This window comes from Primulina huaijiensis, chromosome 7 (assembly GCF_012295235.1).
Source record: "Primulina huaijiensis isolate GDHJ02 chromosome 7, ASM1229523v2, whole genome shotgun sequence".
Classification (NCBI taxonomy): domain Eukaryota; kingdom Viridiplantae; phylum Streptophyta; class Magnoliopsida; order Lamiales; family Gesneriaceae; genus Primulina; species Primulina huaijiensis.
Window position 1 is genome coordinate 5,357,991 of NC_133312.1, and position 15,501 is coordinate 5,373,491.

Consider the following 15,501-nt stretch of genomic DNA (forward strand, 5'->3'; position numbering starts at 1 on the left):
TTGGGTTGATACTTAAATAATTCAGGAGTATGCTATTGGATAATAGTCCATGTATTTTGATATTTACATAAAACAAGGGATTACATGCTCAGGTAATGGATGTTAGGTCAATTTGAGATCATTTGGTATACTAACTCCGATTTTACTGGATGTCAAGATAATATGATAACTATGTTGGGCTATATGCATCTGCTGGAAGAAGGTTTTGTCTCATGGAAGATTGCTAAAAGATCACATGTTATAGCCTCTTTTATCATGACAATAGATTTCATAGATTGTTATGTGACATCAAATAAAGTTTGGTGGTTAAAAGAAGAGTTTAGAGTAGTTTTCTATTGAGCACATCTGTACAAATTCCATGGTTACGGATCCGCTTACAAAATGACTATCACCCAAAATGTTTCATGAGCGCACTACTCGTATGAGTGTTATGTCAATTGTAGATATTCAATTTTAGTATAAGTTTTTTTTTTAGATGCTTTTGTTATAAAAATTTTCATAAATGTTATTTAAAGTTATTCAATGCAGAAATACTTCAGTCTCTTTGCACTCTGATTTTGATTAAAGTTTGATATCAATAAAGTTTAAGGATGATCAGTTGGAAATAATTATGTTGTGATCACATTACATGAAATTTTCATGTTTCACATCCACAAAATAATCTATGTCATTAAGTTGTTTTGGCATGTGTAATAATTGGTGAGTCTAAATAATAGAAATGTAGCAAATACTGTTTTGATTTTATGTTGATATGATTGATTGACCAAATTGGTAATAAATATATTTAATGGATGACAACAATTTTGAACTCATGAGGTTATTTTCACAAAACATAATTATAAATTTACATATATATCACAAGTGAGAGATTGTTAGATTAATTAAAATTATATGAGCATATACATGGTATCTACTGGGGTTAAGTGTTGGGACATCATTTTCTCGTACCCAAGACGCATTGGAAGTTTAAAATTTTTGTTCTTGGACGTCGTGTGTTCAAAAACATTCATAGGGCGTTTAGAATTATACCTTTGCGTTCTCAACGCTTGGACTCCAAACTATTCCGGTATTTAAGCGGAGATAGCCCTTCTTGTATATTCTTGCGAACGACTCTTCAACCTTGATCGCCTAATTAGATCCACGATCGAAAACTTTGTTCCTCGCTTGGATTGCACTAGAAATCACAAGCGATTTGTGCGTTGAGACTGTAGCATCCGAATTTCCAAAATCCGGAGACGAAACGGCGAAACAGCGGAAGAAACCAAAAAGGCCGAATATATTCCTTGAAATTTTGCAAGTGGCCGAGACTTCCATGATTCTAAATCATGGATCTTGTGCTAATTGATTATCAACCAATAATTAACAAGTAATTATTGATTTTTAATCAACAATTAAGCAAATCCAATTTGCTTTCGTGGCCAAAATTTTCCACCAAATTTCATGAGGTTGGCCGTGGGTTTCAAGGGAGAAAAGAAGGAATTTTTCATGTGTTTTGTGTGAAAATTTTCATCAACAATTAATGAACCCTAATGGTGTATTTATAGAGTGAGACTCATAATCTAATTAGGAGTTTCTCTCCCACAAGGACTTTAATAATTTCATTATATTTAAACTCCTATACAATAAATATATAATGTATTTATTAACTTTTAATAATAATACATGATATAATAATATCATATACAAATATTTTATATCACCATATAAAATATATACATGTATATGTATATTAAATTAAATAACAATTATTTAATTTATAAACTAACTCCTTAGTTAATTTAATCCTAGACTCCTCCAGAATATTTATGAGAATTTGTGCATGTTAGTAGTCAACACTACTAGCACAATCATTTAATTAGTAAATTTCAAATTCACTAAAAAAATGATTCCGAACTCATTATAACCCCGATAGACGATCCGAGAGCGTCGATGTACCAATGATACAAATCTTGTTCATATAATGAAAAATTGAAAATTTCGAAGATCAAAATTTCGATTTACCAAATTTGGAACTTTCCATTTTGGCAGCTACCAGTTTTAGTGAACTCTTTCGCAAAACAGGCAGTTCCACTCTCCTTTCTTATTTAGCAATCATGCCAACTTTCATTTCTTCCATCCTATGGAATCAGCTCATAAACTCCTTTATGAGCTTCTTGTTTGATCTCCATCAAACTATCGTCGCCAAATTCCAACTCTTTGAAATTTGACTATCTCAACGGGAACAAAGAATCTGATACTTGTGTGACCCTCAATGTACCAAATGATACTTGTCTAGTAGCATCGCCCCATGATCCCCTAGGTATCACTGATAGTGCCTGCAAGAACCTTTAGTCATGGTTAGCGTACAGTACGGTCCTTTCAACACATATATCCCGATCGAATCTGCAACCATTGGTATATCGAGAGTTGCATATGAATTCGATAACGATGTGATTTATCTTTGAGTACTAATAGTGACGTGGTATGTGCAACTAGAAAAACACCTTTCCCTAAAGCACATTTCTTGCTCTGGCCTAAGACTCCTTGCACTATTAACTCATCAGATCACATATGATATCTTCGCCCGTAGGCGAACGGTGAATCCCCGACCACAATGCATTTGCTCATACGTATTTCGAAACTAAACCCAACCTTGCCACCTAATGACCCTCAATGAAGTCGATAAATGGATCAAAGTGCATGCTAGTACGTATAGCCCCTACATTGTCCCGGGTCAAAGGACTAATGGTGTACAACCATAACTGCGGACTATTCCACTCGATAAGTGAAAACCACTTGGACAGTCCGAGGTAGGGTTGTTCAGTGCATCATCACATGATCACCCATCTGTGTGAATGAATATCTCCATGCCCTTGTCAATGAAACATGGCGTTTACATCACAGATGTTAGTCTCGAGCTCGAGCGACCTTTATCCTTGTTTTAGGTGGCTGATTAGACTAGAAACCTGTTTAGAATATACGGTACACTTCCTAATGAGTTTCATGATCTTACATTGCGATGCAGACGTCATGATACCTATTGTATATTCAAACACTTTATCTATGCAGCTTGCATGGGTATACAGATAAAATATAATGTCATAATCGAATAAAAGCATAAAATATTATTAAAATAAATATTGTTTTACGTTAGAGTCAATAAAAACCCTAGCCACAAGTTGGCTTGACGAGCACTTACTCTAACATTAAGCCCAAGTTAAAGTTTTTGGTTGATGGACTTTAATGTATTGGAAGTCTTTGATATATAGTGACTAAAGAAAATATAATTTTTATTTTTATGATGGACTAAAATAAAAATATAAAAAATAATCACATTTTTCAATATCTAATCAGATATAGGTAAATGCTTAAAAAACGCGTAAATACGGAAGATCGACCATTATTTCTACTTCAAGGACGCTTTCCTTGCATATCTTCATTTGTTTTCAAAAGAAGACTACTTTTGACCATTTCTCCGGCTCAAAAATTAACCCATTTTCTCCACAATATTGTAGTTCCCGGCTGGCATTGTGGGGGCAGTGGCGAGTCCAATGCTCCCTTTCACCAACAGTACCCACTTTTATTCTCGTCCTAAACTTTGTCTATTCCACTCCAAAAGAAAAGTCCATGGTTCTTTTATCATTTGATTCTACTTCCAGTTCATACTTTGCTTGCCTGTGTAAATTCAATCTCTTTTCTTCCTGCGCGCGCATCTGTGTGTCAGAAGTTTTTTAGAGCTGTTAGTTTATGGTGGCCCTGCGAGTATGGATGCTATCAAGAAGCAAGCGAGTAAACTAAGAGAACAAGTGGCTAGGCAACAACAGGTATGGTGTTATTGTCTTGTTTAAACTTTCTAGGAGTTCATTTCAACACTTGAATTTAAGGAAATCGGACCATACATGGTAGATAGTATCTGGTACGGAGCTGTCATCTTGCTGAAAGATTCGATTTGTTGAATGAAATTCTTGAAATTAAAAGAAAATAGGAAGCTGGTGTTGAAAAATGAAATCTAGTGAATTAAGATTCTTTGGGTTTTCATTCTGTTGTTTTTGGAGATGATTGATTTTTGGCATAAGGTAACAGGTTTCACAATCGCAGTTTAATTATTTATTTTTATGTGTGTGATTGTGTGTGCTATGGGGCTTCGCATTCTTACTTCGCGATTGTCTGAGGTACACTTTTGGATATCATCTGCGTCTCTCCTTTTTGGTATGCCATCTATAATTGTGGGATCGAGAATTTCTTACCAAAAGAAATTCGAATCTTTTCTAATGTGTAAGGAGCACCAGAAACAAGGATATGTGGAATTAGTAATAGTTTTGGGCTTTTTACTACTAATATTGATGTTGGATGGATGACTTATACCTGCAGTTTGCATGCGCTTAAGTATGATAACTGACATCCATATCCATATTAAGAAAAAATCCGATTGGGGTGAAGGTCTAGGAATCGATGTCCTGGGATACGTTATGTAAGTGTTGACACAGTCATAAATTACTGTTTGGTGCCTGTATGTTATTTTACCTGACAGAGGACTTAATTTTCCTTCATCTTATTTGAATCCATGGTTTATTTTCCTCACCACGGTCGACTTCGCAGATTTTACTTTTTAAATGTGCGAGTAAAGTTAATATTGTGCTTATCGTAGTCGAAAATTCTTTATAGCTTTGATACAGAATGCTCTGAGCAACTAAAACTTATTCTCATTTCAAGTTGATTTAGGAGAGAGTTTTACTAGTGTACTCATTCCTCCTACTGCCTTCAAATGCATCATACTGTGGTAGTGAAACAAATTCTAATCAATTATCTTTATAGAGTTCTAAGTGTAGTGACATATGCAAAAGAAACATTCATCATGTCTTCTATATAAAACATTCATATTGGCCAGAGACGACGCTCGTTAGAACACATTGACAACTAGTCTCGTTCATTTACCTCTCATTTATTATTCTACCTATAAGCAGAGGAATAAGGTATGGGGCCAAATGAGACAAGAAGGGGTTAGGTGGGATGATTTAATGGATCTTGGGGTACCAGAACTTGTAATTTAGAAAAGAGCAAAAAATTCAAAATATTTTCGTGTGATATAGCCCCCATCCCCTCGCTGTTGCTAGATCCCTCTCTCCGTAGGATAATAGGCATTATTCTACTTCTGGTTGTCTGCCCTAAAGGAGTTGTTTTTATTGCTTAAACTTGCAACTTGGATTGAACAACAGTCTTCATTCGTGTCTTTCTTGGAATTTTGTTCTGTAATCATCAAGTATAAAGGTAGGCTGCTGATTTGATCTTAAATTTTCTCTCTTTAAAAATGTGATCCTTCTTTATTGGCAGGTAATTCTCAGGCAACTAGGTCAATTGGGCCATGAAGGGGTTATGATTGATGAAACTGACATGCATTGTCATCAGCAGCTACAGAATTTATACAAGTCTACAAGAGCAGCCAAAGTAAATTCATGGGGGATTATTTTGTTACCTGCATTCTTCTGTAGAGGTTTCTGAATCTAATGAATCCTCTTATATAACTTCAGCAGTCACATTTAAGGAGCTTTTTGTTCCACAGCATTTCCAGAGGGATATTGTCCGTGGGTTAGAAGGCTTCATTTCAACGAGCAAAAAACAAATGGTGAGAGGTGTGTAGTCCTATGTTTCTCAATTATATTTCTCTGGTGACGAGGGGAAAAAATTAATTTTGACCTGACTTTGCAGCCAGAAAATTGGCTGAAGATTCTTGTAAGTATGGCATTGAAAATCAGGATTCTACTCATGCCCTTGCAAGGATCGCATCGAATTTTGGCACCTCACATGCCTCAATTGAAGATCATGGAGAAACAATGCTTGGAATTCTTAGTTATCAGGTAATGAATTTAGTAAATTTGCATGTTAATGAAATCTCAAACGTCTTAATATTATCATTTTATTTGGGAATGACATTTGCAGGACTTAACTTCATAGAAGTGCTTTCTATTCTCGGTTTAAGGTCAATTTAAGTTTCCACAAACTCCATGACCACTGTATATCTATGTATGCATGATAATATGAAAGAAACAATTATTGGGGAATGCCTATTTACCCCAGAAAAAGGAAAAAAACTTATCTTTTCCCAATACTCGTGAGATTAAAGAATTTTCCATGTCCTCTGTTTCAAATCTCTCCATGGTGATAATTTTTTAGGTCAATGATAATATGAAGTGCTTGTATTGATGTTTCGGCTTGCCTATGGTTTTCTGTCTAGAAAAAGAGAACTCAGCCTTTTTTTTAATCAAAGGGTTTCCTCTTTTTGAACTGTATTTTCCATTTTGCCGTCAATATCATCCATATCTGGTAATATTTTAGTGGTTATTCGATTTTCTTGTGTTCTCTATATCTATCGTTGCACCTTGCTTATCTGTAGGTTTCTGAACCACTTCGTGCATTGATGAATGGTGCTCCTTTGGAAGATGCTCGCCATTTGACTCACCAATATGATAGAATGAGCCAGGAGATTGAAATTCAGGTTTGAAATCATTAATTCTATAGTACTGTGAATGCTTTTTGTCTCTAAATTAATTGCATGCATAAGTCATAACACGGCTATTTTTAAATATCAAAATTTTTAATTATATCATTGTTAAAGTGGGGGGTATTAATTATATGCATAGCAAGTTTATTTTTAAATCAAAAAATTTTAATATATTATATCTATATCTATATCTATATCTTAAGAATGCCCTTAATAGAGACAAAATAGACACCAACTTTTGTTTCCCAATTTTGCCCTCATATAATACCAATATTACACTTTTGTTTTTGTTTTTTTTTAAAAAATTTAACAAACACTTTTTTTTTTACTTTTGTTTTTTTTTTAAATTTCAACAATTCAATAGCACTTTAATCCCTCGATAATTTGTCAAATTTCACTTTAGCTTTTATATAACACCAATATTACACTTTTGTTTTTGTTTTTTTTTAAAAAAAATTTAACAAACATTTTTTTTTTACTTTTGTTTTTTTGTTTTTTTAATTTCAACCATTCAAATAGCACTTTAATCTCCCGATAATTTATCAAATTTCACTTTAGTCTCTCGATAATTATAAAAAAGATTGTACACACACGCACTGCGTGTGCAGTGTAACTAGTCATTGTTTAAGTAGTGGGTATTTTAGAAAAGGAAAAAACAATTATTGCAAAAATAATATATAGATCTAATGCTTCACTTCGTTAATACAGTGAGTGGCATTATTGATTATAGTTCAGATACCAAAAATAGGACAAATCAAAGATTATTATATGCTAATACAGTACAGGGAGGGGTATTTTTGTAAATTAAGCACTGTCGAGTTAATTTAATTGTTTAATCTTCTACTTTCCAAACCCCATTTAGGCCGCTGAAGTAATAAGAAGGCAATCAAAGTTCAGAGATTCTTCTGCAGAAAGTGCCCTAAAGCTTAAAAACGCTAAAAAAAGGTTGTCGGAGCTCAAGTCCTCTATGTTGGCACTTGGAAGAGAAGCCACAGCTGCTATGTTGTCTGTTGAGGATCAGCAGCAAGAGTCTACTTTCCAAAAGATTCTTTCCATGGTATATTTAAAGTCATTTTTTTATTGACGTAGAGTTTATGTGCATTCTGTTTGGACCCTATTAACCTTCAACTTCATATTCAAACTGTTGATGATTTATTATGTAGTTAACTAGCACAGTTATTTTATTTTGTTGTTTTTTCTTGATCTGATCTTGAACTTGTTTACTATTTTTTTCAGTGTGTGGCTTTTCTTCCAAAATATCATGCAAATGATTAAGTAAATTTGTTCAAAAGAGTAGATTTTATCTCTTTTCTTTTTGCATTTATTATTTCGTCGGATTCGTTACCTTTTCTGTCTGACGAGTCCAGTGTGGAGAGGTGGACATTGGAAGGATGGTCAATTTGATTCTTAATAGCTTTTTATGGATAGAAATTATCGAGAAAATGGCACTTCAATGATTCCTAGAATGTGGAGTCATTTGAATTTTTCATAAAATAATGGGATTATCAGATTGCTTTTTAAAATTTTGATGGAATATTGACGCATGCGCTATCGAATCACTCTAAATATTTGCATTTAAGCAGATCTGTTTATATCTCTATTTTTCTCGGATTTTTTTGGTTGTGTTCCTCATAAACTTTAGGCAAACAGGTTGATGCTGAGAGATCTTATCATCAAAATGCAGTTGCCTTATTGGAAAAACTGCATTCTGAGGTATGCAGCCCCTCGTGTTATCCAGGTCAAACTTCAATCATTTTCATTTATCATGATTTTTACTATCTTTATTTGTTTAATTTCACTGTTCGCTTTTAGATGATTCTCGTGGAGCAAACGCATGACTCATCTCTACAATCCGAAAATCCATCGATCAAGGATAATATTTCACCTGTTAATGACGAGAAAGTTTCAATAAGATCCAGTAGTCAGAACAACGTGGATAAAAACGATTCCTATTTTCTTGCAAAGGCTAGTTACTTATCGCTGTTTTGGCTAGTAATGTATTTATTGGGAAGTTTCTTGTTTCTATTATGTCCCGAAAACAGATGAATTTTCCGGCTTTTGTATCTTTTTCAGTCTGTATGCACGGTGTCTATACTTGCTTTGGTTCTTGATATTTTCTGTTATCAGGTCATACACTCCTTCGACTCTCAAGCAGAGGGCGAGCTAAATCTTGAAGTTGATGATCACGTTGTAGTTCGACAGGTACCTACCTATTCAATGCTCTCGTGTTTAACATGATTAATCTTTTGTAACGCGTGGTATTACATCCCTTACTCCGATTGCCCGAAGTAGTTCGCCGTGGGTCCTGTTTATGGGAGCAAAGAAATGAATTGAGTCGAATAGTACTCATGTTTTGTTATTTGACTTTGAGCTTGAATGTTTTTAACCAACACAATTATCAACATGCAACTCGGAAAAAGTGCATTATTTTTTATTAAAGTTTATTTGTTTTGTTCGAATATGGATTAGAAATGAAGGATCTAATTATTGCTCGAACTCGTGAACTAATTTAACTTTTTGTATACTTGTAAAGTGTTAATAAACATAGCAAGGCGCACAAGCGACTCGCTGGCTATCTTACTATGGTTGAGTCTAAAATAATTTTTGAATATGCTCGAGCTCGGCTCACATTGTATAACTCGAAATATGGTGTCGAGTAATGTTCTAGAATATGAGTGCTCTCTATATCTAGAATGTGCTAATTTTACTTGCATATGTTCACATGATCCAACTCTCACTGCATAAGTTTACTCGAATTTGGAAGGTGGCTTCGAGTGGGTGGTCGGAAGGCGAATGCAAAGGTAATACAGGATGGTTTCCCTCTGCCTATGTAACCAAGATTGACAGAGTTGTTCCAGCCTCTAAATTATTGGAAAATGAACTTTCACAGTAAAATTCGACATTGTGGTTTTTGTGTTTCTATTTTTTTTTTTTGTCACAGTAAAATTCGACATTGTGGTTTCTATTTTTTATTCTATGCTACACTAGATCGTACATTAAATATTGTCAGTGCTCTCAAAATTTTGTGATATGTATTAAATATTTGTGACGTGTGATGAAATAAAATATTCTTGTAGTTTCTTGAGTTGTGATTGGACTTGGTGCCATACAACGTTGATGAAAACAAAAAAATATTAAACTTTATTTTAATACGTTGTATGAAAGGTAAAAAATATTAAATTTTATTTTAACTTTTTTTAATGAGCTTGATATAGATTTTTGAATTTTATACAAAATATGGAGTTTAATTCGAAATTTCGTCTCACGATTAGTTTTAAAATCTGGTGACATGTTTGTTTATATGTTTGTCAGATTTATGCATCTCTTGTTATTATGTTAATAATAACGTAAATACTGATTATTTATAATATATCATATGAATTATAAATAATAAATGATGGATCGATAATTGAGAGCTATAGATCCAAGTCCAAATCTATGTAAATGCAGACATACAAATGCGATATTACATAAATTTTCAATATTTTACATGTTTTCGATCTTCAAAACTTTTGAAGATATGTGCTCATCATATTCAAATCTTGATTTGCTACTAAATATAATATTAAATTAAATTTTCATGGCACATTGAGATAAAAATTTAAAGGGTGAGAACGAGCCATAAACCAGACTCGATTTTAAACAATTGCCAAATAATTAAAAACATAATATGTAAAATATTATAACATACACATAACAAATTGATCATGACTTTCAATCATCTTTTTCTATATAATATCAAATATTATATTAAAATCACATTATCAAATATTATCAAATCATGTATCTTACAAACATATCACTAACCGACATAATTAAATATTAAATTAAAAATTAAATAAGCACTTTTATTTAATTATCTAATTTATTAATAATTAAATTTATTGTATAACTCTTTTTTATCATAAATAATAAAAATCATATTTTTTATTTATTTATTTTATAAAAAAATCTCACGATTTTATTAAAATTAATTTCAAGGACAAAATTATATAATTTTCTTAAAATATCAATCTTAACCAATAATTTTAAAAATCATAAAATTGCACCCCGAGCCCAAACTTTTCGAGCCCATGGACCAAAGACTGCCCGAGACCATCTCGGACATTCCTTTTTCTGCCCTACCCACTGCAGATCTGTGCAGCGGAGACTGCCCATATTTTTTTAAAAATAATTTTTTTTATATTTCGGGGTTGTTTCGCGCAGGATATTGCACTGCCCATGCGCGAAACAACGTTGTTCATTAGCGGCTGCCCGAACCCATGCAATATGCGTATATAAAGTTTTGATTATACAATAAGTACCATGAGGTCTGACTCTAGGAAGCATACCGTATAATTATAAACATGTTCCTAGTAAAACCAGCCACCTAAAATAAGGATAAATATCGTTTGATCTTGAGACTAGCATCTATGATGTAAATGACATGTTTCATTGATAAGGACATGAAGATGTCTATTCATATAAATGAGTGAACATTTGATGATCCATTAAACAAATTTCCTCGGACTGTCCAAGTAGTTATCACTTATCGAGTGGAATAGTCTGCGGTTATGATTGTACAGCATTAGTCCTTTGACTCGGGACAAAGTAGAGACTCTGCGTACTAGCATGCATTTTGATCTGTTTACCGACTCCATCGAGGGTCATCAGGTGGCCAGGTTGTGTGTAGTTTTGAAATACGTAGGAGCCAATGTATTGTAGTCGGGGATTTACTGCCCCTATGGGTGAAGATATCCTATGTATTCTGATGAGTTAATAGTACAAGGAGTCTCTGGCCAGAACAAGATGTGTTTTTAGGGAAAATGGTTTTCCTAGTTGTACATACAATGTCACTATTATTACTCAAAAATATATCACATCGTTATCGAATTCATTTGCAACTATCGATATATCGATGTTTGCAGGTTCTATCGGGATATATGAGTTAAAGGGACCATACTATATGTTAGTCATAACTTAATGTTCTTGAAAGCACTATCCTAATACCTACGAGATCATGGAAAGATGATATTAGACGCTCTTACCATGATCCAATGGGTGCAATAAGACCCGAGTTCTGACGTTCTTGATCAAAATATTTATAAAAAGAATTAGGCTAATTATGGTAAGCTCGAATATGAATAAATGTTATTCTGAATTACATGAAGTTGTGAACCCATGGCTGGCTGTATTTCTGAACCATTGAAGGTCATACAAGTATTAAATTATGCGTTATCGTTGAGATAATCAAGTTCAAGGAGTTTAATTTAGCGACTGTAGTTTGATGAAGATAAAACATGTTAATAAGCCTATAAGTTGATTTCATATAATAGAAGATGTGGAAGTTAGCTTAACAGCTAATTAAGTAAGGAGAGTGAAATTGAATGTTTTCGTGAAAGAGTTCATAAAACTAACATTTGACAAAAATGGATCAGTTATATGAGTAAAATTTGTACCATCGATACATCGGTGTTGTCTGATCATCAATCGTGTTATAACAAGTTCACAAATATTTAATAAATTTAGAATCTACTAATTAAATAATAATATTAGCAGTAATGACTATATATTTGCATGGTATTTTCAAGAAAAGAGAATACTACTTGAGAATTTTAAATAATAGAATTACAATGTCTCGATTCAATTAGGATTCTTGATTTGATTAGGAATCAAAATTTATAAATAATTTATTTCATGTTATATGAAATAACATAACTTTTGCACAACTGTTCTCTCTCCGTCAAGTAATTTTCGGCCACCACCTAAATTTTGAAGAAAAATTTTTCGGCCAGTTCTTCCATCGTGCGTCATCTCCAGTTATCGTCGCTCACCGGATTTCTGAAATTTCGACTATCAAATCTCGAAAAAATTCGTGTAGATTTCTAATGCATTCTACACGAGAAATATAGCTTCTGATCATGGACCTGATTAGAATATTGAAGAAAGTTCGTAGGAAAATACATGAAAGACTATCTCCGCTTTAAATCCGAAATAGTTTGTTATCCAGTGTTTAGAACACAAAAGTAAATATTCTAAACTATGAATGATTTCAAATCATACAACGCGTAGGAACGTTTTGAACGTCAAAACAAAAATTTTTAAAACTTCCGCTGCGTCTTGGGTGCGATAAAATGGAACCCCGACAGCTTCAAGTTTCAAAGTTATTGAATCAAAAAATCCTGCGGTAAGTCAGAAAGTTGAACACGCAAGCCTCATTAACACAAAATCTCAAACACCTTGAGTGCATTGAGCATGAAAGCATGAGAAATTCTAAAGCATTTATGTCTTGAAGAGTTTGAAAAAATGTCGAAATATACATGCTCTTTAAAATGGTGTGGCTGGATGCAAATGAAGTTGAAGTTGTCGATTTTCAGAAACTGGGATGGCATCACATACGTGATGTATTCGGCGGTGATATTGGACACATGATCTCCATGAGTGGCCAACCGATTGTCTGAAAGTGAAGGAGGATCGGTTGTGAGGACGATAAATAATTGGAATGGGGAAAGAAGATGAAGTGTAATGGTTGAAAAATAAATTTTATTGTGAAATTAAAAAGATGAAGTTGGACCCGGAGGAAAACCACATATTTATCTCTTTTCCTCCTCTTCCAAATATTTTGTCATACGTACTTGAGCCCAGTGCTTGTAAATGAGCTAAAACAATATGGATCGATTAATAAATATAGCCAAATTAGCTACGAGGGACAATTGTTGAGCTTAAATTCTGCAAATTTCACCAGCAATACAAATCCATTAAATATGATAACCATAATTCAAAACTCGTAAAGAACTTGGTTGGTTTGCACTGTCCAAGGAGTTGATCCACGATCCATGATTGATGATCGTGGAAGGTGGTTGAAACTGCTCGAAGAAGTTGAACAAAAACCAGCACCAAAGATTATAAGAGAGCTATCACAACAATTCATCAACAAACAACATAAAAAATGATATGTAAATTTAATTAATTCTAGTTCATTTTCGTTTACTCATTTTCAGTTTCTATGATTTTAGTTTCTCTTAACTTTATCATATTTCTTTAGTTTTTATTTTCAACTTCTAGTTATAAATTTGTTGATTCATAAAAGCATAATTTTTTTTGTTATTGTTTATGGATTTTTTTTTTCAATTTCTTTTGTTTTTCTAATTTAGTTTATGGTTCTTGATGCTTTAGGGATTCAGAACCAACGATGATTGGGGCTCACATCGTTTGGTTTAGAAATTGGATTTCACATTTGATATGATTTCGTGTCTGGCATGCCCGTAATTTTCTGTGCAAAAAATTATATCATACCCAAAAGACAATATTTAAATTTCAAAACAAATTTTATACAACGATTTCTAAAATAATTCCACGTATAAGTAAAATCTTTTAGTCCAAAAACAGAACAACACGTACAATTTATTCCTCAAAACATTTTCCAATTTTTTTCGACCTTCCCCAAACACAAAGACCAAACAAACGACTAAATAAGCCCAAAATCTTTTAAAATCGGCACGTTTTATTTCAAAATAAAGAGTAAACTTAATGAAATCATAAAATGAGATGTTCAAATTAATTGGGCTCAAAATGTTTTTTTTTTTTAATATAAAAGTTATGGAATGTTATTTATTAAAATGGGAAGGTATTTCCATTATCTATCATTAAATAGGAAATAGGGTTAATTTAATATGATGTAACATATAAGGTTCCTTTGCAAATATTATTGTGCTTTGGATCAGACCGTGAGATACAAAGAACACTCAATGTGCCAGAGATTCATCAAATGGGTTTTTAGTTAAACTGACGGAGCGAAACATTTTTTTGAAATTTCGGTGAGTTTGGAAGTTCGGTTTTATTTTTAAAAATATTGATCAGTTCAGTCCGATTTTTATTTTTATTTTTAGTATAATATTTTTAAACTTTTTTAATAAATTTTATTAAAACATAAATAAAATATTATTAACTTTGATAAAATTTTATTATACAATATAAGCAGAAGTAAAAATAATTTATTTTTAATAAATAAAATTTAAAGTTAATTATGTGTGATACATTTTACTTACCTCTACACACAGATAAATTATGTGTGAAACATTTTGCTTCGAGGGGAGATTAAATGAGCCTTAACAAATGAAAAACGAAGGTTCAAATATTTTATTGATCGATAGTAGACATGTTTATAAGTCAGGTTCGTTAAAGGTAGGTACGGGTCGAGTTATTCGGATTTCGTGTTTTATATTATATATCCGATCCCGAATCTAAAATAATCAAGTTATTCGGGTTTTCGTACTACTCGGTTTTTTCATAAAAATTATAAAAAGTTTATTAAATTATTTTTATATTTTTTGTTAATTAAAATGTACTTAAACTAAAAATATAAAAAAAGAGTATATTAGCATCATGAACTAAAATATATAAATAAAAAAACACAAATTTATTTTAATTAAATTTATAACATTATATATAAATTAAAATAAAAAAGTTCTAAAATTAAAAACAAATAAATCGGATATTCGAATTACCTGATTGAGTAGAAATTTACTACCGGATGCCCAATTCGATATATTTGTATCGGATTTGGGTAGAACCCGAATGAGACAAAATACTCGAATTATCAAACTTTTTCTACTCGATCAAATTCGGGTCAGGCTGGGACCCAAACTACTCGACCCGGATGCCATCCATAAGCTTGTCCCGTTATATAAAATACATGTATTGTGTTATCAATTTTTCAATCCGTCAAAATATCAGACCGCAACTCGACGCTGCCCAATCCTTCAAATTAAACATAAAATTGATTAGGTCAATGGGTTGCCTTCCGTCATCTAAAATAGGGGTTGGTTCGATAATTTTCGAACCCGCCAAAAAATCGCCCCGCCCCGCCCCGCTCGGCCGCTAACCCGTTTGGACATGACTAGTCAAAAGTTTGTGAATACCATTAAATATGGCTTAGTTATCATTGACATATAATATTTGATTCGCAGTGCACGTATATATATATATTTTCAATTTTAATATAAAGTAAAATATTATAACAAAATTTAGTATAAAAGTGCAAT

The 15,501-nt window shown here is 32.6% G+C and overlaps 1 protein-coding gene across 7 annotated transcripts; it reads left to right on the top strand.

Moving 5' to 3' along the window:
- The first annotated feature begins 3,501 nt into the window (after positions 1 to 3,501).
- On the top strand, positions 3,502 to 9,557 carry LOC140981775 (SH3 domain-containing protein 1-like). Of its 7 annotated transcripts, XM_073448234.1 has the most exons (11): positions 3,503 to 3,803; positions 5,311 to 5,470; positions 5,540 to 5,602; positions 5,686 to 5,834; positions 6,371 to 6,472; positions 7,341 to 7,535; positions 8,129 to 8,191; positions 8,291 to 8,443; positions 8,606 to 8,680; positions 9,225 to 9,393; positions 9,437 to 9,557. In XM_073448234.1, the coding sequence occupies exons 1-10, from the start codon at positions 3,744 to 3,746 to the stop codon at positions 9,369 to 9,371; spliced, it is 1,167 nt and encodes a 388-aa protein (XP_073304335.1). In that variant the 5' UTR covers positions 3,503 to 3,743; the 3' UTR covers positions 9,372 to 9,393; positions 9,437 to 9,557. The 7 variants fall into 7 exon arrangements, with proteins under 7 accessions (XP_073304340.1, XP_073304335.1, XP_073304339.1 ...); XM_073448239.1 differs by lacking the exon at positions 9,437 to 9,557 and having other exon boundaries at positions 3,502 to 3,803; positions 5,311 to 5,424; positions 5,508 to 5,609; positions 9,225 to 9,427; XM_073448238.1 differs by lacking the exon at positions 9,437 to 9,557 and having other exon boundaries at positions 3,505 to 3,803; positions 5,311 to 5,424; positions 5,733 to 5,834; positions 9,225 to 9,427.
- The last annotated feature ends 5,944 nt before the right edge of the window (positions 9,558 to 15,501 follow it).

Coding starts and splice junctions, on each gene's coding strand:
- LOC140981775 (XM_073448234.1), top strand. CDS start 3,744: ATGGATGCTATCAAGAAGCAAGCGAGTAAACTAAGAGAACAAGTGGCT. Junction 5,835..6,370: donor TTGGAATTCTTAGTTATCAG/GTAATGAATTTA, acceptor GCTTATCTGTAG/GTTTCTGAACCACTTCGTGC. Junction 8,444..8,605: donor ATTCCTATTTTCTTGCAAAG/GCTAGTTACTTA, acceptor TTCTGTTATCAG/GTCATACACTCCTTCGACTC.